The 25,547-nt window shown below is 47.6% G+C and overlaps 1 protein-coding gene across 6 annotated transcripts in view; it reads right to left on the bottom strand.

Moving 5' to 3' along the window:
• SYNE2 (spectrin repeat containing nuclear envelope protein 2) overlaps positions 1 to 25,269 on the bottom strand; it is a 236,383-nt gene extending 211,114 nt beyond the window's left edge. For 4 of the 6 annotated variants that reach the window (XM_081000779.1, XM_081000783.1, XM_081000782.1 and 1 more), the window contains exons 1-2: positions 24,437 to 25,269; positions 5,854 to 5,973 (exon numbers count right to left, since the gene is read on the bottom strand). In XM_081000779.1, the coding sequence (XP_080856905.1) occupies positions 5,854 to 5,932 (79 nt within the window). In that variant the 5' untranslated portion in view covers positions 5,933 to 5,973; positions 24,437 to 25,269. Of the gene's footprint in view, positions 1 to 5,853; positions 5,974 to 6,213; positions 6,368 to 24,436 lie in introns of those variants that run through there. The other 2 variants (XM_081000781.1, XM_081000784.1) reach the window with 2 other exon arrangements.
• Between the last annotated feature and the right edge of the window lie 278 nt (positions 25,270 to 25,547).

Raw genomic sequence — 25,547 nt, 5'->3', positions numbered from 1 at the left:
AAGGTACAAAGCCCTTCTTTCGCACCCTGTGAAACATAAATGTGCAGAGTTTTTTTAAAGAACTGGGCAACGGCTGGCTGCCCACGACTCCCGAGCCTCCCCCGATCGTTATATATTTTAACGTTTTATTAAATTAAAGATTGAGATTAAAAAAGTGGAAAAGAAACTGCTGGACAAATAATGTGGATTGGAATACAAAAGAGGGAGGTATGAGGAAGTCCAGAAAATAAGTAATTTAAAATTGGAAATGGAAAAGAGAGTTTGTTTTTAATTGTTATGTTTTGTGTTTTTATTGTTAAGTTTTGTATTGTTTTTTATGTGTGTTGTTTTTCTTTTTTGTTTGTTTAAAACCTTAATAAAAAATTATTTTAAAAAAAATAGACTCTCCATTTCAGGGTCATGGGTTCGAGTCCTGCCCTCTGGGCAAAAAAGATTCCTGCATTGCAGGAGGTTGGACTAGATGACCCAAGTGGTCCCTTCAAACTGTACAGTGCTATGATTCTATATAATCTAGAGCAGCGGGGAGAAGCCTCAAGCCTTCTCAGCTTCTCTATGGACTTTGGACTACAGTGGTACTTCAGGTTAAGTACTTAATTCGTTCCGGAGGTCCGTTCTTAACCTGAAACTGTTCTTAACCTGAAGCACCACTTTAGCTAATGGGGCCTCCTGCTGTCAACTTGCAATATCTGTTCTCATCCTGAAGCAAAGTTCTTAACCTGAAGCACTATTTCTGGGCTAGCGGAGTCTGTAACCTGAAGCATATGTAACCTGAAGCGTATGTAACCTGAGGTACCACTGTATTCTCAAGCCTCCACAACTCTCCTTGCCACCTTCCTCGACTGTTCTTGCCTGGCTGACATAGGAACATAGGAAGCTGCCTTAACAGCCAGACCATTAGTCCATCTAGCTCAGTGTTGCCTACACTGACCGGAAGCAGCTCTCCAGAGTTTTAGGCAGCAGTCTTTCCCAGCCCTACCTGCAGATGCAGGGGGTTGAACCTGAGACCTTCTGCGTGGAAAGCAGATGCCCTTACCCTGTGTCTTTGAACTCTGATAATACCTCTTGTTTGCAGAGATGGAAGATTGCAGGGGGGGGGGAGAGATGCAGAAACTAACATGCTGTGCAAATGTCAAATTTGCACCCATTGCTATGCCCACTTGTGCCTCGGGCCCTGCCTGCCCTCTGGCAAGCGGCCCCCAGAAAGTTTCTCAGGAGGCAATGAGGCCCTCGAGGTGAGAGCAAATCCATGCTCTGTTGGAGACTCTGCCTCATTCGCTTAGGAGTAGCCGTCGCTGGGGAAGTGAAACTGTGTCTGTGTATCTACTTTAGCCATGAGTTCACATGATGAGACTCCCACCCTCCAGCAAATCCTTTCACCTAGAAACCTAGCCTGCCAGGGTTGCAAGCGAACCACCTACTTTTCTACCTGCAGGGATTTTCCGTTGCTGCGTTGATTTGCAAGAGGATGAGGCCACAGAATCAGTTCCCTTCGGTATTTTTTTGCATTCCTCAAGCTGGTTGCATAGCAGCCCAGGAGAATTCAGAAACATGCTGTGACTCACTATGGAATTTGTTACCTGTTTCCCCATCCCTAAGTCTTATCTCTCTATTTCTGTTGAAAGAGGAGGGTGCGGTGCCCTTTGTTGGCAAAGGAGCCACACCTGAAACTATTTACCTTTCTTGAAAAGGAAAGGAAAATCTGTTATTTAAACAATGGCGGAGCTGTTACACCAGAGCAAACAGGTTCTGGGACTGCTGTTATTTGTGCAGGGATTTGAGCTATCATCTTGGCCAAAGAGTCTGATGTTTGGCTTTGGCTTAGATGAACATGAGTGTGTCCGAAGTTTTAAGTGTTTAAAGAAAATCAATGCCAGAGAGAATAAAAACCGGCCTACTGCCACCCTTTCAAAAACAGACAGAGCATCAAACTCCGTCAATCAACAATACTGTAATAAAAACCCATGGATAAAGTACGCTGGTCCTCCACGGTATTCCTCAAGCAGTAGAACATTATCTTATGTCTCAGATTTTTCTCAGGATGCCAATCAAGGCAGAAAATACAGGTGCTAGATGGGCAAAGCGTGGTGCAGTGGTTAGGAAGTTGAACTAAGACTTTGGGAGGCAAAGGTAAAGGTACCCCTGACTGTTAGGTCTAGTTGCGGACGACTCTGGGGTTGCGGTGCTCATCTCGCTTTATTGGCCGAGGGAGCCGGCGTACAGCTTCTGGGTCATGTGACCAGCATGACTAAGCCGCTTCTGGAGAACCAGAGCAGCGCACAGAAACGCCGTTTACCTTCCTGCTGGAGTGGTACCTATTTATCTACTTGCACTTTGACGTGCTTTTGAACTGCTAGGTGGGCAGGAGCAGGGACCGAGCAACGGGAGCTCACCCCGTCGCAGGGATTCGAACCGCCGACCTTCTGATCGGCAAGCCCTAGGCTCAGTGGTTTAGACCACACCGCCACTCATATCCTAAGACTTTGGGAGACCAAGGTTCAAATCCCCACTCAGGCACAAAGCTTGCTGGGGTGACATTGGACCAGCCAGTCTCTCAGCCTAGCCCGACCTCACACGGCTGTTGTGAGGATAAAATGGAGAAGGGAAAGAGCCACATATGCCACCTTGGAGGAAAGGTAGAATATAAACATAATAATAAATACAGTCATACCTTGGTTTTCAAACAGCTTAGTTCCCGAACATTTTGGCTCCCGAATGCCGCAAACCCGGAAGTGACTGTTCTGGTTTGCGAACTATTTTTGGAAGCTTCCTGCAGCCAATCAGAAGCTGTGATTTGGTTTCTGAATGTTTTGGAAGTCGAACGGACTTCCAGAACGGATTCCGTTCGACTTCCAAGGTACGACTGTAGTCTGAAATGCTTCCTAACAGAAATGCTCTTTGGATTAAGGGGAGCGAGGCTGCAGGTTCGATCTCTGTGAGGGACAGCTGCAAATTCCTTCATTGCAGGGGGTTGTCCCACATGATCCTTAATGTCCCTTCCAACTCTATATTCTATGAGATATCAATCTATGAGTGTAGCCACTGCCCATCATAGTTCTGGATTATGCTGCCTAGAGGACTAATGATATAAAACAGTTTTATCCGTTCGTACAACTTTGGGGAGAAATGGTTATTGTGGCTCAGTTTATGTTCAATAATAATAATAATAATAATAATAATAATAAAAATTTATTTATATCCTGCCCTCCCCAGCCGAAGCCGGGCTCAGAGCGGCCAACAACAGTAAAATGATACAGCATTCTAAAATCATTTCATTATAAAATTAATTCAAATCAGATTAATGGCAACCATTGGGCTAGAGTTCTGTGAGGATTGCCAAAGGAGGGGGCCAGGCTGTGCCTTGGCCAAAGGCCTGGAGGAACAGCTCTTTCTTGCAGGCCCTGCGAAAAGATGTCAAGTCCTGCAGGGCCCTAGTCTCTTGTGACAGAGCGTTCCACCAGATCGGAGCCACAGCCAAAAAAGCCCTGGCTCTGGTTGAGGCCAGCCTAACCTCCCTGTGGCCTGGGACCTCCAAGATGTTTTTGTTTGAGGACCGTAAGGTCCTCCGTGGGACATACCAGGAGAGGCGGTCCCGTAGGTACGAGGGTCCTAGGCCATATAGGGCTTTAAAGGATAAGACCAGCACCTTAAACCTGATCCTGTACTCCACTGGGAGCCAGTGCAGCTGGTATATATACATGCGCATGAAGTTTCAGCTTCAACCCAGCTCCCATCCCAAGCCCCATGGGTAGCATCAGCATGGATGCGCATAGACACCAGTCTTTATAATGATACACTTTTCTGTTTCGGGGGACCTCTTCCCGCCACCATTGCTGCAGGGAAGAAATCCGAGACACAGAGTTCCCAGGACAGTGCTTTGCATCTTGTTGACTCTACCCGAGAATCCCAAGGCTGGGACAACACTAAGGTTCTACAACTTCAGAATTAAATCACAAGCATTCCAGAGCATCAAAATTTCCAGGGCCTTTTTCTGAGCCAAGCATGCAGGGTGTCCCTCCAGGCAAAGAAGGTGCTGGGGTTTTTCGTTCAAACAAGGTAAAAGAGAGAGAGCGAGAAAGAGTGTTTGGGAAGATGGGTTGGCAGACAAGAGCTTGTTTTGATTGGTAGCAAGGAGCAACAGTGACTGAGGTTGCAACAGGGCTTGAGCAAAGCCGTTCCCTTGACAGTGGCTTACAGCAACAATGGAATCTTGCAAAGGAAAACATGAAGGAGCAGCAATAAAATCTGGTCCTCCAAAATTCAACAGTCATGAGCTCTGGGAGACCTCTGCGTTTTACAAGCATGCTTGAAAAATCTCTCAAGCAATTGTTACCGGAGCTGGCGGGCCAAGGGGAATGAAACCAAGCAGATGTCTATGTTAGCATTGCCAGCTGACCATCAATAATGCCCTGGACAGCTCTTGGATTTTTAACAGCAGCCTGATCTATTATTACCTTTGTTGTGCAGATGGATGGCTCAGGATGAGACATAAAATCATAGAATTGCAGAGTTGGAAGGGACCCTGTGGATCATCTAGGCCACCCCCCTGCAATGCAAGAATATGCTGCTGCCCCATATGGGTATCGAACTTGCAACCTTGGTATTATCAGCATCACGCTCTAACCAACTGAGCTATACCAACATCCAACAGTTGTGTCAAAAGGCCAACCCAATGAATTCAGTGAGATTCTGAACCAGGGACTTTTCTACTCATGGTTCGTTCACTCAAGTACTGAATTACGCTAATTCTACGAGTCTAGTTTTTACTTATCCTCTTTTGATTCCACCCTTCCCACAAGGAGCCCAGGGCAGTGTAACTGGTTCTTTACCCCTTCTCACTCACAGACACTTTATCCTCACAACAACCCTGTCAAGTAGGCCAGGCTGAGAGAATGTGCCTAATCCAAAATCACACCAGTGAGCTTCAAAGCTGAGTGGGGGGTTTGAAATTGGCTCTGCTCTTAGTCCTAATGGCACTCTAAAGAGATTTCAAAGGGATTTTTTTAAAAAATTTTTTAAAAAGCACAGATATTCTCTAAGGAGGGGGAAATGCCCCATAGAAACATTCCCTGAAAGATGATAAACGAAGGGCCTGAAACAATAAGTATCTGGATTGCATAGGAAGATGCCTTATAATTAACCAGGCTGCGTATAAACGATGCCTTTCAAGCACATTCAGTGTACATTATTTCCCTCAAAGAATTCTGGGAACTGTAGCTGGCTCATCATAGAGTTACAATTCCCAACAATCCTTAAACTACAGTCCCCAGAATTCTTTGAGGGAAATAAAAGGTAAAGGTAAAGGGACCCCTGACCATTAGGTCCAGTTGTGACCGACTCTGGAGTTGCGGCGCTCATCTCACTTAATTGGCCGAGGGAGCGGTACCTATTTATCTACTTGCACTTTGACGTGCTTTCGAACTGCTAGGTTGGCAGGATTTGAGGGAAATCATGTGCTTCAAATGCACTGAAAAGGTACAGTGTCCACACATCCTTGGCCTTATTGCCCTATCTAGCTCTGCACAGTCTACACAGACTGGCAGCAACCTCTGCAGAACTCAAGACAAGGATCTCTCCCAGTCCTACTTGGTGTTGCCAGGATTGAACCTGGAACCACCTTCACACAAAGCAGGTTTCTCAACCACTGAGCTATGGCCCCCGATACCAGTTTCAGTGGAACAGAAGCAAGAGATTTCTGCTCGTGTGATTTCTGGAGGTCCCTGGCTGGCTCCTGAACGAAGCAGGGTGCTTGCAGGAGACGGACCATCAGCCCCATCCAACAGAGATGCTCTTGTGTCCTGATGAAACTATGGCTACAGATGTTCCCCTTACTGAACCTCACATGGAAGAACTCACCTTGCAGTGAATACTGGAGATCGTCGAAGTCTGTGGAAGACTGATCTGCGTCACATGGCGGTATTTGAGGAGATTCCATTTTCTCAAGCCCTGGGATCACTGCGCATTCCGGTTGCCAAACTGGGGGGAAATTTGGGGAAGAGGGAGGAAACAGAAAAGAAAGTTAGTAGATAGGCCCATCAGGATTTCACCTTCAGAAAAGACAGCTTGTGAATCACCCAGCAGCCTTAACACACATGCTTGCTTCTGTTTTTCAAGATTTTCTCAGATTATCTGGATCAAGGCTACGCCTCCTTTTTGAATCGTAAAGCAGCTAACGCTATTCTTCTGGGTCCTATTCATTTCTAACAGCTGGCTAACCTCCAGGTCTGGAAATCCCATTGCTGGAATATGCAGGAAACAGATCTGAATTCAAAGATTTGCGGTGTTGATTTGCAAGGGATGCGAAAGATTTGAAAGGTTGATGGTGTCTCCTGGGTAATTTGGGGCCGTCTATCGTGTCTACCCTCAGGGATGCCGCTTTTCTTCTGCATCTCCCCCCCCCCAACCCCAACCCCCGCCCCTCATTAAATCTTTCGCTTTGCAAAGTTCTATTCTTGCTCAGCAATTATTGTAGCGGGTTGGAAGCAAAAGTTGCTGAGCCCACAGAAGATTAAAATGCAACTAAGAAAGTGATGTTGCCTGACACACCGGGCACCATTGTTCTGGCTCTATCTGTATCTTAGCTACCACAGCGTACCCCTGGAAGTTCCAAATGCAACAGAGTTTGTTTTTTCAGCCCTGAACCATGGCCACCCTTTCTTCTGCAAAGGCACCCTCATCAATCGTGCTCAACCTCAGTGTCTTCCAAATGTATGTGTAAGGTTCGCGCACGTGACTGCAATAGGTCTGCTCAGCTGGATGATGAAATTTTATATATTGTGCATATATGTACATACACAAACACAAACTGGGGGAAAAATGAACAAGAGCCAAAGAAATCCGACCTTCACCCAACACACACAAAAGATAATAAATTTACAGTCCTCCCCATTGTGGGAGATGCCCAGCTCACAGTGTGTGTGAGTTTTTATAAGTGATTGCTTCAGATCTAAATTCCTGGTGCCTTGAGAAACGTACCCCTTTGCTTCCATTTACTCAGTCCCATGATAGGCTTAGAGGGACGCAGGTGGCGCTTTTGGTTAAACCACAGAGCCTAGGGCTTGCCGATCAGAAGGTCGGCGGTTCGAACCCCTGCAACAGAGTGAGCTCCCGTTGCTCGGTCCCTGCTCCTGCCAACCTAGCAGTTGGAAAGCACGTCAAAGTGCAAGTAGATAAATAGGTACCGCTCCGGCGGGAAGGTAAACGGCGTTTCCGTGTGCTGCTCTGGTTCACCAGAAGCGGCTTAGTCATGCTGGCCACACGACCCGGAAGCTGTACGCCGGCTCCCTCGGCCAGTAAAGCAACCCCAGAGTCGTCTGCGACTGGACCTAACGGTCAGGGGTACCTTTACCTTTATGATAGGCTTTAAAAATGCCTCTGGACAAAAACATGATTTTGTCCACTTCTGACTGTAAGAGCTGTTCAACAGCGGAATGGTCTCCCTCAGGAGGCTGTGGACTCTCCTTCCTTGGAGTTTTTTAAGCAGAGGTTGTATGACCATCCATCATGGATGCTTTAGCTGAGATCCCTGCATTTCAGGGGGTTGGACTAGATGACCCTTGGGTCCCTTCCAGCTCTACAAAGCTATGATTCTATGTTTTAAAAAGCAGCAGAACAATCCACAGTTGACTGACAGGACTCCTTGCTTCAGGATGCTCTAATGTAAAAATGAAGAGACAGGAGGAATATGTGGTAGGCAGTCCTGTCAGTGGAAACATAGCTTGGTGCAGGCAAAGGACAAACCTCTAGTACACTCTGCATTCAAGGAACAGAGGCTGAGAGATGGTGAAACGCAACAGCCTGGATGGAATGTAATACTGGGGTCGTGGTGGGCACCTTGCAGATGCAGCCCCTTGGTCTAATTTAATGTCGTCCTCAGTCTAATTTGAAAAGCCTTCTGCAAGTGGTCAGTTCACATCTCTGGCCAGAGCAACCAGACTCTCCCAGGGCAGGCAAAGAGAGAGAGGAAAGAAGGTGGAAGAAAGAGAGAGCAATGGCCTTATTTGCTCTGGTGCTGGATCCGCCATGAATGTCTTCCACACCCCCAATCACCATGCAGCCCTCAAGAGATAAGCCCTGAAGGAATGTAGCCCCTGGCAGAAAAAAAAGGTTGTCCAGCCCTGGTTTAGTGTTACGTGTACAAACCTTAGTCTCACGTTCTCTCCTCTTCTCCTCTGTCACAACTGAGATGAGACAACTGAAAGTTTTCACCTAACCAAGGTTACTTTCAGTCGAAACTAGCTTGTTCCCCTACACTATAGTTAGGACTAGCCACAGTTTGTCTGGGTTCAGACGTAAGAACCGTGGCTAGTCCTAACTACAGTGTAGGGGAACAAGGCAGTTTCAAACCACAAGATTATGACCCTGGCTTTCCTCCCTAAACCATAGTTAAGACTAGCCACGGTTGTCAGTTCTGATGAAACAACTAAAGTTAATTGAAAACAATAAAAAAGCATTCCTTATACTAGCGAGTCTCCTTGTGATGAGATGGGGAGCCAGCTCAAGGAAGCAGTGTCACAACAAACTGGCAATGTACTAGCCCAAGATTCCTGAAATAAGAGCAACTTAAAACTCAGAGGTTGTGGACTGGAGTGAATTGGCAGCTTCCTTCATGCCTAGACCTCTCTATTTAAGCAAAAGGAACATTCCTAGCAATGCACTCTTAAAAATCAGGACAGAAGCAGATTTTGGGAAACTTCCTGGGCAGATGTGGGAGGGCTTCGTACGACTGGCTTCCAGTTTCATTTTTAATACAGAACAGGGAGCTGGCCTGTTTTATTTTTGGACACACTGGAAGGCGGGAATATCAGGTTGCTGCCAGCAATTCTTACGCAAAACCATTTCCCCCCTATTCAGTTATAAACTTAGGACCAATGTGGGCGCACAGAAGATTGCACTACATGATCATACTGCCTAGGAGGGAGGGGGCATGTGTCAGTGTTCTGCTATTATTAATAATAAAAATAAAAATCTGATCCTAAACCTCTGCTGCCTTGCAGGACATTTTCAGAAGAAAAGCCTCAGGAGTAAAAAAGTCAATCTGAAGTAGAGTCGCGAAGATGGCTGGATAGCGCCTTGTACTTCTCCTTCCAGCAACTCCTGCAGCCAAGCTGGTGCCAAATGTCTTCCTCTGCTTTCCTTTGGACCACATCGGCGAGGTGAAGAGGGGGGTCTTGTCGTCTGGGCAGCCCAGGACCTCCATACACACTGCCCAGTCTTGCGCCCCGGGAAAGTCACCTTGGTGCTGCTAATGCAGCAATTTAGTCTTCACCCCAGGATGCACACTCCATTGTTTCTCGCGACAGATGGATGCCAACAAAATTGGCCATCCTACACCGCAGGGAAGGGACGCGGGTGGCGCTGTGGGTTAAACCACAGAGCCTAGGACTTGCCGATCAGAAGGTCGGCGGTTCGAATCCCCACGACGGGGTGAGCGCCCATCGCTCGGTCCCTGCTCCTGCCAACCTAGCAGTTTGAAAGCACGTCAAAGTGCAAGTAGATTAATAGGTACCACTCCAGCGGGAAAGTAAACGGCATTTCCATGCACTGCTCTGGTTTGCCAGAAGCGGCTTAGTCATGCTGGCCACATGACCCGGAAGCTGTACGCCGGCTCCCTCGGCCAATAAAGCGAGATAAGCGCCGCAACCCCAGAGTCGGTCACAACTGGACTTAATGGTCAGGGGTCCCTTTACCTTTACCTTACACCGCAGGGAAAGGCTAGGAGAGCCTGAGACTCCCTGCTGCTGCAGTAGCTTGTGCTATGAGAAGAGAAGAATGCCTTGAAAAATGAAGACGCCTTGGATGTATCTATGACTTCATGCCTCCTGGAGCTGCGAAGAATCCTTGCGCCACTGAAGCCCCCACCCCCACTGCTAATATGCCAGTGGTGATATCATACCGAGGGCAGGAATAAGCACGCACGTGGCTTCCCTGGCAGCCTCTGCTGCAGCTGACAAACATGCCAGAGGCGTTGCCACCACTGTCGATCAAGCCCAGTCCTATCCCTCAGCCCAGGCTGACCGGTTTTAGGGGGGAGTTGTGATCCCAGCATTAACTGTGGAGAGGATGCCTGCCCCCTATTCCTGCCTGAATGGGCAAGTAAATTCTTGAGAGAACTCTTTTTCCATTATGCATGTCACTAAAGTCTGCTGGAGAGCTTCTCCTTCCAGTCCACAAAATATCAGAAGGCTGCTCCACAATATCTCTGAGCAGGGCTTTCAGCGTGGTGGCCCCCTACTTTTGTGCAATAGTATCTCTGTCCAGAAGAAGCTTCAGGCAGCCACTCCAGAAACATGGAGAGGCATTTGGAGGAAGGCATTTTTTAAAATATCTTGACAAGCTTTTCTAGCTGAATGAAAAGGTGTTCATCTTGTACCGCTTTTAAACTACAGCTGTTATTTTCAGTCTGACCATGAGGACGTACTGGCTCTCTGGAGTTTCACGCAAGGGCCAGTTCCCAGTCCTACCTCGAGATGCCAGGGACTGAACCCGGGACTTTTTGCATGCGGAGCACATGCTCTACTAAGTGACAGAACCCTTCCTCAATTTGTAACATACCAAGCCAAATTTAGCAGCAAAGCAAGCCTCTAGCCTGGGATTCGTAAAACAGGGATGTGAGGTCAAGCTCTGAAACAGGACACAACATGCGGAACATCTCTTGCACACGATGGGAAGATATTATATTTTTATTCAACCAGAGCCAGGGCTTTTTCGGCCGTGGCCCCGATCTGGTGGAATGCTATGTCACAAGAGACTAGGGCCCCGCAGGACTTTACTTCTTTCCGCAGGGCCTGCACGACAGAGCTGTTCCACCAGGCCTTTGGCCAAGACACAGTCTGACCCCCTCTCTCCTTCTGTAATCCTCACAGAACTCTAGCCCAATGGTTGTCATTAATTCTACTCTGAATTGATTGTAGAATGAATTGATTTTAGAATGAATTGATTTTAGAATGTATTTCAATTAATTGATTGTGATTTTATGTAAACTGTGTTATTTTTACTGTTGTTAGCCGCTTCGGCTGGGGAAGGCGGGATATAAATAAATAAATTATTATTATTATTATTATTATTATTATTATTATTATTATGCTTTCTCTCTTAAGAGCCCAAGGCAACATAAACAGTTTTTGCCTTCGCCCACTTTATTCTCACAACAACAAACAACCCTGTGAGCAGCATTAGAAACTCGGATATACATTGGTACCTCGGGTTACATACGCTTCAGGTTACAGACTCCGCTAACCCAGAAATAGTGCTTCAGGTTAAGAACTTTGCTTCAGGATGAGAACAGAAATCGTGTTCTGGCGGTGCGGCAGCAGCAGGAGGCCCCATTAGCTAAAGTGGTACCTCAGGTTAAGAACAGTTTCAGGTTAAGAACTCACCTCCAAAACGAATTAAGTACTTAACCTGAGGTACCACTGTACAAGGATTACAGTCGCCAAAACGGAATGCCTAGCTGCCATTTTTGAGCCAGAAGGCTCAAATGTCGTGTTTTTCTTTACAACTTTTGGGTTCCTGAAATTCATTCTGATTGTGCAGATAAAACACAACAATTGTACAGGATGTGTTGCTACTGTCTGAAAACAGTCAGGATCCGAGGATCCCCAGGCATGCACCTCCAGGCGGTGGAGATATCTGATGCCCTCTTGGTAGCTGGGCATCTTTACTTGACCGCAAGTGGCCAATAGCTGGGTGCAAAATGAGCCTGGCGAATTTAAAACGCTGCCTGTAAGGCAGGTATCGCTGAGAGCAAGTGGCCCAATTTGCCACCCAGTAAGCTTTAAAGCTTTGGTTTTCCCAGTAGTGATATATGGAAGTGAGAGCTGGACCATAAAGAAGGCTGATTGCCGAAGAATTGATGCTTTTGAATTATGGTGCTGGAGGAGACTCTTGAGAGTCCCATGGACTGCAAGAAGATCAAACCTCTCCATTCTTAAGGAAATCAGCCCTGAGTGCTCACTGGAAGGACAGATCCTGAAGCTGAGGCTCCAATACTCTGGCCACCTCATGAGAAGAGAAGACTCCCTGGAAAAGACCCTGATGTTGGGAAAGATGGAGGGCACAAGGAGAAGGGGGCGACAGAGGACAAGATGGTTGGACAGTTTCTCGAAGCTACCAGCATGAGTTTGACCAAACTGTGGGAGGCAATGGAAGACAGAAGTGCCTGGCTTGCTCTGGTCTATGGGGTCACGAAGAATCGGACACGACTAAACGACTAAACAACAACAACAATTGCAGAAGAGAGAAAAGAATAGAATGGGTTGTATCCAAGGCAGAGCTACATAAACATTTTATCAGCACAAAGATTTCTGGGTGAGCTATGGAATGTTAACCCCTCTTCTCCTCCCCTCTGCCCCCCTAAACCAGGTGTGGAGGACCCCCTGGTCCTGAATGGGGTAACTGTGCCCCTGAAGGACCAGGTGTGCAGCCTGGGAGTCATTCTGGACTCACAGCTGTCCATGGAGGCGCAGGTCAATTCTGTGTCCAGGGCAGCTGTTTATAAGCTCCATCTGGTACGCAGGCTGAGACCCTACCTGCCCGCAGACTGTCTTGCCAGAGTAGTGCATGCTCTGGTTATCTCTCGCTTGGACTACTGCAATGCGCTCTATGTGGGACTACCTTTGAAGGTGACCCGGAAACTACAACTAATCCAGAATGCGGCAGCTAGACTGGTGACTCGGAGCGGCTGCCGAGATCACAATGTAGAAAGATCTACATTGGCTCCCAGTACGTTTCCGAGCACAATTCAAAGTATTGGTGCTGACCTTTAAAGCCCTAAACGGCCTCAGTCCAGTATACCTGAAGGAGTGTCTCCACCTCCATTGTTCTGCCCAGACGCTGAGGACCAGTGCTGAGGGCCTTCTGGCGGTTCCCTCACTGCGAGAAGTGAGGTTACTGGGAACCAGGCGGAGGGCCTTCTCGGTAGTGGCACCCGCCCTGTGGAACACCCTCCCACCGGATGTCAAAGAGATAAACAACTACCAGACTTTTAGAAAACATCTGAAGGCAGCCCTGTTTAGGGAAGTTTTTAATGTTTAATAGACTATTGTATTTTAATATTCTGTTGGAAGCCGCCCAGAGTGGCTGGGGAAACCCAGCCAGAGGAGAGGGGTTTAAATAAATTATTATTATTTATTATTATTCTAGAGGTTCCCCACAACCCTCTGGAGCAGATTTGCAGGGGAGGGGGGGAAATACACAAGTGGAAATCCTTGCCCTGAAGGGGCGCATTAGTTGAATGCCACTGTGCCAGACCTCAAACTTGGACCAACCACCCAGGAAAAGATGGGGGCTGTTAAGAAAAAATAAATACTCAGTACAGTGGTACCTCGCAAGACGAATGCCTTGCAAGACCGATATGCTCACTATTGCAGCTGGCCGGCCGGCTGTCTTCCTGCGCAAAGTATAATTCAAAGTACCGGCCTGAGGGAGAACTGTGCCTCAAGGACCAAAAGGCTAGAGGAAACACCCATTTAATAATTCAGCATTCACTAAGTTTAAAATGTGAAACCATGGCGGTGACCTTTCTAAAGAAACAGAAAAGTTGGGGGGGGGGCGGGGCGGGGAGAGATATATTTCTGTTGTGATAATCTGAACAAGAAGGTTAGCTGTCCTCCTCGCACAGGAAGAAATATGGACGTATGAATCAAATATAAATAAAAGAGCAAGGTTCTGTTGACTCCAAAAAGCGAGAGAGCCTTTGAATCACCATATGTTTGGCTTGGATGCCTGCCACGGTTGTATAAATAGACTCTCCGCTGGAAAACCTACGGCGAGAGAGAATGCTTGTCCAGAAAATAACACAGATCTCAGAGCAGAAACCCTTTGCTCACGGAAAAACAGTGATCCTGATAGAATTAGTATTAGCATTTGTGCATATCACATCTGTCTCCCCTAAGTATTTCACACCCATCTCTCTACATCAACAAATCCTGCCACAGTCCAGTATGGCAGCAAGACAGGCTTTTGCAGGTGAGAACAGGTCAGACTACAGTCCACATTGGCAAAATACATTTAAAGCAGTATCATATCACTTTAAACAGGCACAGCTTTCCCTCCCCCCCCCCCGAAAGGATCCCGGGAACTGTAGTTTGTTAAGGCTACTGAGAGATCTTAGGAGACTCTTGTCAGAACTACAACTCCCAGAGTTCCCTGCGGAGGAGTTGACTGTAAAAACCACTCTGGGAACCGTGAGGCGAATAGGGGTCTCCTAACAACTCTCAGCACCCTTAACAAACTACAGTTCCCAGAATTCTTCAAGAGAAGCCCATGGCTGTTTAAAGTGGAATCGTAGAGATTTAAATGCATGGTGTGCACATAACCTACATTTTCAGGTTGGAGGCACCATGTACACAAGCCAGCTCCTAAGAAACAGACGTGAGGGTCTCAACTTACTGTTACAGCCATTATAACATATCCCCCCCCCCACAATATTTCAGTGTTTTTGCTAGCTAGGCAAATCTATCTGAGCTCCCAAGTACCGTATTTTTTTTAAAGCAGTTTGAAGACTAGAAAACAAAGCAAAAAGAATGCATATAAATATTAATGCAGATTTTAAAAGATGAATGATGGAAGGGAGGCACAGCCGAGAGAGATGCAGCAGTAGATTCCACCAGCACAAACGCAAAGAATCAAAATGTCTTGGAGCATGGCGGAAAGCACTTTGTAGGAGGATAAATGGTTATTTCTTTGCATTGTTAGTCTGCACCGCGGCATGATTTATAGCCTTTTTCTGCTAGTTAACAACAAGGAAATGTTGAAACATTTTGAGAAAAATTAAGAGGCGACATGACAGAGGCATGCAAGGTTATGTGGACAGGGGGGAAGTTTTCCTCCCTTTCTCATAATACTAGTACGGGAAACGTCCAAAGCAGCTGAATGTTGGGAAATTCAGGGCAGATGAAATAAAGTTCTTCACACAAGCGCAAAAGATGTTGCAACAGCCACCAACTTGGGTGGCTCCACAAGAGAAATCAGACAGATTCATGTAGGTAAATGGTCAGAGACTCTATGGTCGCGCACGGCCACTGTGAGAAAAGGGTACCAAAGTAGACAGGCCGTTGGCTGGATCCATTGACCCAATCTTCTTGTGTTCTTATCTTTCAGAGGTATGGTAGGATACGTCCTTTTTATTTTCTCTGATGGATGAACAACTTTCGAATTTGTTCTAGTGCATTTTATTCAAAGTGTTTGGCTATAAATGACTCACAAACAGTTCAGTGTTTTATACTGTTATAGATTTAGGGTAGGGACGCGGGTGGCGCTGTGGGTTAAGCCACAGAGCCTAGGGCTTGCCATTCAGAAGGTCAGCGGTTCAAATCCCCGCGACAGGGTGAGCTCCCGTTGCTCGGTCCCTGCTCCTGCCAACCTAGCAGTTCGAAAGCATGTCAAAGTGCAAGTAGATAAATAGATACTGCTCCGGTGGGAAGGTAAACGGCGTTTCCATGCGCTTCTCTGGTTTGCCAGAAGCGGTTTAGTCATGCTGGCCACATACACCGGCTCCCTCGGCCAATAAAGCAAGATGAGCGCTGCAACCCGAGTCATCCGCGACTGGACCTAATGTTCAGGGGTCCCTTTACCTTTAGATTTAGGGTAAACCCTAGAAATTAATAAATTCTAGGATTGCATATGGGGTGGGAAGGGAGAAATAAAAGCTGCAGAGGAATTCCTGGCTAGCATGGCCAAGGAAGGGCCATTAAGGGAACAATTGAGGGCCACTGAGGGCCCACTGATGATGTTGCCAATGCAGGGAAGTTCCCTCCCCACTGTCCTGAGGTATGAACAGAGTGATGGTGATGGGGTGTGTTTTTGAACAAGGGTTGTTGGGAGGAAGAAACAGAAAAAGGAGGGCTGAAATCCATCTTGCAGGGAGGCAGCCTGAAGGTTGCACTACAGTTCCCAGGTGCTGGAAAAGGACTTGAATCCATCTCTCCCTGGTCCAAATCCACACTATGTTCATTCATAGCAGTTGTCTTCAACCTTTTAAAACTCAGCCGGGGGCTCATCTTTAACTTCTGGACTCCCTCCATGCAGACTGAAGGTATAAATAGGCGAATAAACCATATTTATTGAAGTATAACATTCTGCACCATGTCTTCCATTCTACAAAGGGACACAGAGAGAGGCAGACACCCGGCTTTTGCAACAATATATTTGCAAATTGGCTTATTTATTTGCAAAGAGCATTTTTTTGTAGAAAGCAATAAATAAAAGCAATATAACAGCACCACCACCAGCAAAGGAATGCCATAAAATAAATGAGGAATGAGCAGGGCTTCCTCTCCTCTCCTCACATGCAACACTGCTCAAAAACCAGCTTATTTACAAAGACAGGAAGGAGGAGGAGGCCGGCAATTAGAGTAACATTAACTTGGCTAGTTGACAATCCCGGATAAACAAGGAAATCCAGCCTATTTTGAACAGAAGTGCCCATTGCCATTTTTTAAGGGGATTTGATGCTTTCAGCTTACCAATCCCAAACAGAATGGTTTCTGCTCACCAAAACATTTGGGAGAGAAAACAAACATATTTTCCTTCCCAAAGCACATCAGCCACGTTTTGTGGCCTGAAAGGTGCTTAGCAAGCCCCTCTCTTTTGCAATCTAAAGCAGCTCTCAGAAAGGGGGTTTATTGGACCCTTCGTGGACTCAGGTGGGTCACCAGTTGTGCAGCATCCATTGGGCCTAGCTGCCTCAACAGTATCCCTTTAAAATGCTCAGAGCCAATTATATTTAGGATGGAAGGAGAGGTTTTAGCAGTGTTTGTTGGTTTCTTTCTTTGCCTGGAAAAGGACGAGGGACAAAACACATGAATGAGTTTAGCTGTCTGGCTTACTGAGGACGGGGAATGACTGGCTGGTCAGGGACTTCAGCAACAGAACCTGAGTGTTCCTTGATGGCTGGAACTTTCTCTCCCCTGCCTTTGAAAGGTGACATCCTTCAGCAACTGAGAGGGAGAAGCAGTTTTTGTCGCAGTTTAAGTTTTGGTTCAAAATTGGGAAAGGAGTATGGCAAGGCTGTATATTGTCTCCCTGCTTATTTAACTTATATGCAGAATTCATCATGCAAAAGGCTGGGCTGGATGAATCCCAAGCCAGAATTAAGATTGCCGGAAGAAATATCAACAACCTCAGATATGCAGATGACACAACATTGATGGCAGAAAGTGAGGAGGAATCAAAGAATCTTCTAATGAGGGTGAAAGAGGAGAGCGCAAAATATGGTTTGAAGCTCAACATCAAAAGAACGAAGATCATGGCCACTGGTCCCATCACCTCCTGGCAAATAGAAGGGGAAGAAATGGAGGCAGTGAGAGATTTTACTTTCTTGGGCTCCATGATCAGTGCAGATGGTGACAGCAGCCACGAAATTAAAAGACACCTGCTCCTTGGGAGAAAGGCGATGGCAAACCTAGACAGCGTCTTAAAAAGTAGAGACATCACCTTGCCAACAAAGGTCCGTATAGTTAAAGCTATGGTTTTCCCAGTAGTGATGTATGGAAGTGAGAGCTGGACCATAAAGAAGGCTGATCGCTGAAGAATTGATGCTTTTGAATTCTGGTGCTGGAGGAGACTTTTGAGAGTCCCATGGACTGCAAGAAGATCAAACCTATCCATTCTGAAGGAAATCAGCCCTGAGTGCTCACTGGAAGGACAGATCCTGAAGCTGAGACTCCAATACTTTGGCCACCTCATGAGAAGAGAAGACTCCCTGGAAAAGACTCCCTGATTTTGGGAAAGATGGAGGCACAAGGAGAAGGGGACGACAGAGGACAAGATGGTTGGACAGTTTCTCGAAGCTACCAGCATGAGTGTGACTAAACTGCGGGAGGCAGTGGAAGACAGGAGTGCCTGGCGTGCTCTGGTCCAGGGGGTCACAAAGAGTCGGACACGACTAAATGACTAAACAACAACAAGTTTTGGGAAAGAAGTTCCACTATGGTTTGGATCGAAAACAAGTCATGTACTCCCTCCTTTTCCATCATGGATTCAGTTTAACAGAACGCTTCCTGGTTTCATCAAACCAGTTCACTCTGACATCCAAACTGGGAAACTGTGGTTGAGACGATCGTTCCAAAACAGGATTTCAAAGAACGATCAAACTGTGGTTTGGAGGGATTGCTCAAACTGCAATTTCCCTGTTCGAGTGTCATGAAAAATGAGGACATTGATAAACTTTACTTGTTTGTGTTATTGTCCTTTATTTGTAAAAAGTCTGCTAAAAATGAGCAGCTTTCTTAAACTATGGTTCCTTAAACTATGGTTTATTCAAAACCAAAATCAATCTCTCCCTGCACACAAACACACTTGCAAAGGAGAAGGACATGGAAATGAACAGAAGAAGCAGCCTTCTACTATTCTCCAGGATTTCAGACATGGCTCTCTCCCAGTCCTATTTGGAGATGGTTGGGACTGAATGCAAGACCTTATGTAAAGAAGATGCTCTTCCACTGAGCTTTGACCCTTCCCAAAATCTTCTGCTAATGTCATGTTAATGAATGGTACAGATGCAGAGCTCAGTGGAAGAGTCAGCAACTCTGATTAGGCCTTTCCCTGCGGAATAATATGATGAAGGTTAGCGGACAAAATCTTCCCCATCATTTTATGGGAAAACTTCACTTGCTAAGTTTCTGTACATCCATAACACAAACTTGGAGGAGTGGGGAAATACCTGTACCATATTTTTTGCTCTATAGGACTCACTTTTTCCCTCCTAAAAAGAAAGGGGAAATGTGTGTGCGTCTCATGGAGCGAATGAAGGCTGCGCAGCTATCCCAGAAGCCAGAACAGCAAGAGGGATTGCTGCTTTCACTGCGCAGCGATCCCTCTTGCTGTTCCGGCTTCTGAGATTCAGAAGGTTTTTTTTCTTGTTTTCCTCCTCCGAAACTAGGCGCGTCTTGTGATCTGGTGTGTCTTATAGAGCGAAAAATACGGTAAGTCTCGAGGAATCGTCTCAGAAGAAGTTCATGCAATACAATTAATGCTGTTCAGAGAGGCCTATATTTTCATGCCTGCTTTCAAATTTCACCACTTCATTTCATCTCAAGTCTGGACAAGCTGTCCTCCACATCCTAAGCCGCTAAAGGAATTCCTCATTAAGGCAGGGCTTTTTGGAGATCCTTGCCTACACGTTTCTAGCAGACTTCCATCTTACATGATCACGGGCTCGTGCAGTTCAAGACGTCACAACATAGCGACGCAGGCAAGTTTAAGAGGAACACGAAGTCTGAACTGAGCGGGCATGGCATGTGTGGAAACGACATGGGAGAAACATGAGCAACCATGGCTCGCTTCTGCTCTGAAAAGCACAGGGCGCAAGCCAACGGACAGTGACATATTTTATTGTATTTTAAGATCGTGAGGTCATTGCCTAGTAATGCAGCCAGCTACTTCAGTTGCTGCACACTCATTATGTAATGCAACCTGAAAAGCTTAAGAAATATTGAATCACCTCCGTTGTCGTGTGTGCAAAATTCCACTCACGCAACAGGACTTCCTCTTCTTCTACCACCCACCCTTCAAAATCTGCTTTAGAGGGTCTTCCAACACTCAGGAGCAGATTTTAAGACTGGATGGGGGGTACTGAATGGGAGAGGAAAGGGAAAGTTCCATTGCACAAACAGACATCTGCTGCACAAGCAGAACAGCTGGATGTGACCCATTGTATTAACAATTCTATTATGATTAATAGTTATTAATTGTGGAGGTATGTGATAGCTTGCATTTGCCAATCCCTCGAGAAGAGCAGCAGCAGCCGGGAGGCAATTTCAGCGTTCTAGAGAAAGGCATTTCTCGCCCTGCAAATCAAGAGTCTCTGGCAAACAGCTTCACAGCCGGAGAGACTGTGTGCAAAAGACGGGTAGCACAAAATTCTTAATCTCAGAGTCGTCGGTTCGACACCCACAATGGGCAAAGGATTCCTGAATGGCAGAAACTGAACTACCGTATATGACCCTTGTTGTCCCTTCCAACTCTACAGTTCTCTGATTCTGTGAAAATATGGGGGAATATAGTGTTATTATAAAGGATGCGGGTGGCGCTGTGGGTTAAACCATAGAGCCTAGGACTTGCCGATCAGAAGGTCGCCGGTTTGAATCCCCGCCACAGGGTGAGCTCCTGTTGCTCGGTCCCTGCTCCTGCCAACCTAGCAGTTCGAAAGCGCGTCAAAGTGCAAGTAGATAAATAGATACCACTCCAGCGGGAAGGTAAACGGTGTTTCCGTGCACTGCTCTGGCTCGCCAGAAGTGGCTTAGTCAAGACCCGGAAGCTGTACGCCGGCTCCCTCGGCCATTAAAGCGAGATGAGCGCCGCAACCCCAGAGTCGGTCACGACTGGACCTAATGGTCAGGGGTCCCTTTACCTTTATACTGTTATTATGATGACTATTTTATTATTAGGCTGTCAGTATATTTTTCAAATGTTTTTATCACTGAAGTTCTGTGCTCTACCTGGAAATGCAAGGGATTGAACTGGTGAACTTCTGCATACAGAGCACCTGCTCTGCCACTGAGCTATGCCCCACCTTGTTCAGCGTGTTTAGCATCTGGCAGGGGAAAGCAGCTGGAAGGAAGGCTGGAGGAGGACAGTGAAGTGTTGGGAAATGGGTTTAGCTGCCAGCGCCTCCTCTGACATTTCTCTGCCCTCCCCTAAGGCACTTTGCAACTTTTTTTGGCATAGCCTTTGGTTCTCTGCCGGGATGTCTCCATATCCTGTAGCCACTCATAGTCAGCTCAGGTGAGAAGCTGTAGCAAGACCAGCTTGGCCTCAGCTCCAAGAATGAAACAACAGGCATGGACACCAATACTCGAAGAGCTGCCAGTCTTGTCCATCTGCCTATGTTTCTGGCCAACTCTTTTTTAAATTTTGAAACACACGACATTCGTGAATTTCACACACACAAATCACACCTCGTTAATTTTATTAAGAAGTGGAAAACTGCTCCAACTGAAGGGTTTTCTTGATGGTGTTACTAGAGGCTCACCCAGTTAGTTTTATGTCCACGTCATGCTTCCAGCCTCTCCTCCAAGAAGCTCAAAGCAGCCTACAAAGTCACCTTCCTATCAGTATCATTTTTGGGTGCCTTGGGCCAATGTTGTTGTGGTCCTGGCAAGACCTGAATCTGCATTTTCTTACTGTAAAGGTAAAGGTAAAGGGACCCCTGACCATTAGGTCCAGGCCGTATCCTGAAGGCAATAGGGCCTGATCCGGCCCCGGGGCCTTAGTTTGCCAACCCCTGCTCTAAATGTTACACCTGTCTTCACCCTCTGCATTACAAAGATGTCCGCAAACATGACATGAAGGCTGGCAACATCATGTGGGAATCCCTTGCGGATGACCACAGTGCTGTGACCAGAGGAGGGAGGCCCGTTCTCATGTTGCCACCCTCCAGATCTCCAAAAGCACGCATACACATATACATATGCGTATGTGTGTGTGTGTATATATATATATATATATATATACACACACACACACACATATATATACACATACACATACACATTATTCACCATACTGAATTATCAATTTTGTCAGAATAAAATATGAAACTTTTAGCAACGGTCAATTTAAAAGGATACTAAGTTTTTAGAAATGGTTGCTTCCTTTTATTTTTGGGGAAGACTCTTATTCCTTGCATTAAGGGTAGCCAAATTCTGTGCGATTGCCATAAAACTTAAGGAACAAGCTGTACTATCATAATGATTAAGGCCTTAAATGATAATTTTAGGTTATATGTTAGTGACTAAGTTTTAATTTATATTTTTTTTAACTGTTGCTATATCTGTATTATCCCTGTTATACCTAATTGCAAATTCAAATGTATCCCTATTGTGTTTTATGACTTTCTTGATATTGTATGTATGCTGGAACTGGTCTGTGACCGAAATAATCAAATTCATAAGGAGGGAGGGAGGAAAATAATTGGTGCGCTGAGAGAATAAATGCCGTGGTGCATCTGCAGCAACGCAACTGGATGCTTTCATCTGCCCCATCTGCAACAAAACATGTCTCTCCCGTATCGGTCTCTACAGCCACAGCAGGTGCTGCAACCTTCCAGCTGTTTGACTTCATCCCCAAAGGCACACTCCTCCACTGCCTCCGGGGACAGACGCATGCCAACAACTTCACCCTCAGCCTCTGCCAGGCTCTGCTTGTGAATCCCTCAGCTCACACACTAAAGCATAAGTAGAAAAGGCTTCCTCCAAGAAACACACAGTCCTCTTTTGAGAACCACCCCCTTAACAGTATCCATCCTTCACTTTACAGCAGGGCAGGGCATTATATTCCTACAAAGGGTGATTGACCCACAATAAAAGCTCACTGGGAGCCACAACCAATGGTGGGTGGGTTTGCAGCTGATCCCAAACCACAGGCCCTGCACCCCACCTTCGGGATCTTCAAAGTGGGACCCATGTTTTATCTCAGTAACCCTTACAACAGCCCTGCAGAATTATTGCTCCCGCACTGCAGGTGAAGAGGCAAGGTTAAGAGTGAGTGGCTTGCCAAAGTCTACCTACTGAGTTTGGGGCAGTCGAGAAGCTCCAGCTGGGAGAAGAGCACACCTGTGGAGGTAGGCTGGAATAATAGTCTCCTCTCCCTTGTTTACGTGGGATTCCCCCACTTTAACGCACTCTCAGTCTTCCCATCAGCAGAACTGGAGAGCTGAATGCAAGAACATTTTGCAGAATGAAGGATGGGTTCAAAGCACGTGAGTGATTATCCATTTCTCAAAACTCAGGATGAAACAATTTAGACCTCCGCCATAACTCAAGCAGCAATTCTATGACCTCCTCAGAGCTACAGTTTTGATTCACTAATCATCTGGCATGTTGTGCCACATCTACATACTGTACCTCTAAACTATTTTGTTTGCTGTCTCACATTTCTGAGATCCTCTAACTTCAAGAAGAACGGTTGCTTTTTAAAACATTCAAATGTTTCACCCAACATTTTATTGCTGTTTTTTGCATGCTTCAAATTGCATATAAATTATTGTTTGTTTTAAATTTCTCTAACCTCCCTTGGGTGTGGGGTTTGGGGTTGTTGTTGTTTTGCTCTGAAAAGTTAAGCATGGATTTAATGAATTAGGTTTCGCTAACTTCACCGATCGCAAATCTCTCCTTTCTTACCCCACCAGCACCTCCACACACACACACACACACACACACACACAAAAATAAAGCAGAATCGGCTCTTTACGCCTTCCTATGCTGGAGCTGACAGCTGTATTTAAAAGACGCTCTCTTTCCTGGTCCTTCCATTCTGAAAAAGCTGCATCCCGTTGCATCTCCTGCTTACAAACGTCCATGACACAAGCAAACACCGCTAATCTCAAAATGTCACACGCGTCTTTTGTTATTGGGGCAGCTGCCTCCTTGCAGCCCCAGCCCGCCCCGTCCTAGATCCCTGGGCGGGTTTGCTCCGAGGGATTCCCCCGAGCAGAGGCGCCCCGGGGCTGCAGCCTCCTCCCGCGCTCCCGTCTTTTCGGCAGGGGAGGAGGGGAAGGGAGAAAGGTGGGACGGACACCTAGGGAAGAACAAAGGCAGCGGCAGACAACAAAGGGGCCAGGTAGAGCAGGCAGCCAATCCCATCGCAGGCGCGGGAGAGGGCTCGCCTAACAAGTGGTGGCCGCGCGCAGGGGAGGGAGTCGCCTCGCCGCGGGAAGGAGGAAACCCCGCTCAAGTTGCGCGCTTCGGTCCCGATCCGCGCGGGCCACGCTCCCCAACACCTGCGCCAAGCTCAGGCCCGGTGGGGGTGGGGTGTGACTGGGGAGAGGGAGAAAGACGAGGGGCTTTTCCATCCCGCCAGCCTTTGCCTTTCTCTTTCAAATCCCACGGGAACAAATGGCTCCCGCCTCCGTTGCCGCCCCAGTTCCTTTCCCGCCCAGGCGCGGAGGGAGAGGCTCTCGAAAAGGCGCCCGAGAGCAGCAGCAGCGCTCGTCTCTTTCCCTCCCGAGCCCAGGAATCTGGGGGCAAAAAAGGGGGGTGGCGGCTCTGGGGCCGCTGCTCCTAATCTCTGCTGCCCCACTCTGCCGCCCGGAACTTCCCAAGTATATGATTCTTAAAGGCCGCATCAGTAACTGCCCTTCACTGATAATTCTATTAAAAAATAAAAACAAATCTCCCCCTCCCTTCTTCGCTTCGATCTCTGCCAAGCCCCCACCCTCGAGCGCTCTTTTGCTTTCGCTTTGCTCCAAAAACTTCGCCAAAGGCGCGCGCGCAAGGAGCTGGGTAAATTCTCCAAACTCCAGGCGATCCACTCATGCAAAGATTGTGCCACCATCAACGCACAACGCGCGCTCCCAGCGCAGAGTTCCGCTGCTGCCCCGAGCAAGGCCCGCTCCTTTCCCCCGCTGCCTGTTCAGCGACGCCCGGGGGAATCCTCCCCAACCGCGGACTCTCCTTTACGCACGGAGGGAGGAGAGAGAAAAAAGGAGAGGGCTCACTTTTCTTTGCGCGCGGGGTCTGCAGGGGGCAGCCGCTCCGGATCAGCTGGGGAGGTCGCTGGTGAGCGGGAAGGGAAGAGCGGGGCTTTCCTTGGCGCCGGAGTCCTTCTCCTTCCCCGCCGCGCCGGGGGGTTTCCGACTCCCTCTGCCGCGCAAACCACGCCCCGGAGCCGGTGCCGCTCGGCCCGATCGATTGCTGCCTGCGGTTCTCCGACGGGATCGCGGCGGCCGCCCCGGATGGAAAGAAGGGAGCGCGCGGGGGTTGGAGCGCCGCGCCTCGCCTTGGCCGTCGGCCCGACAGTCCGCCCCCGGGAGAGAAGGAACAAGGAGGCTCCCTTCTCGCTCCCGGCCTAGCGTGCAGTTCCTCGCCGCCCGCCTCGGCCCGGCCAGCGCGCAAACAAACAAACAGCACGTGGCGGGGAAGGCCGGGAGGAGGAGCAGGGAGGGCACCTGCTCGGAGCGGGCTTACTTGGTGGTGAGTGGAATTGCGCACCGTGGGATTTTGGCAAGCAGAGAAGGACGTAAGCGCTCTGCGCGGGTTTTGCGCCCGATCCACCGGTGGCGGCCGCGGATTGTGCTTAGAAAGGGAGGCGTGGATGTTGCGCAGGCGTTTAGAAAGCACGGGCGCGGGGCAGCCTTGCCATCTAGGAACAGGTGCGCGGGTGTGATCCAGGGACTTCTGAATCACAGCAGCGTGAACTTCTGCAATGGGGAAGATGGTGCAAGAGAAACCTTTGAAATCCCAGCTCACGCAGTTCTGATGCTCACATGAGACAGCCACCCAAAGTAACTTGGGAAGTGGGACATGAACAAGAAGCCCCTGCCATTGAGCTTGGATCTGGTCCTGTTATAAAAGACTTTGAAATATAAACACCTGTCAAAATATTTTGCCCTACACCAGCACATTTTAGCACTGTGTAACGCAGAGTTGGTCTGCCAGTGGGCCAGTTCCCTGGAAGGAGGATGGGAAAAAACTAGAATGAGTTGGCTAATCCTGTCATTGTCCATGAGGTTTTCTTGGCAGGGATACTGGAGTGGCATGCCGGCTCCTGCTCCAGGTGGATCACGTTTGGTCAAAACTCTCCACTATGACCTATCCATCTTGGGTGGC

The sequence above is a fragment of the Podarcis pityusensis genome (genome assembly GCF_964106645.2).
Source record: "Podarcis pityusensis genome assembly, chromosome: 1".
NCBI lineage: Eukaryota > Metazoa > Chordata > Lepidosauria > Squamata > Lacertidae > Podarcis > Podarcis pityusensis.
Note: the sequence above shows the minus strand (reverse complement) of the source record. Positions and strands in the feature narration are given on the sequence as shown.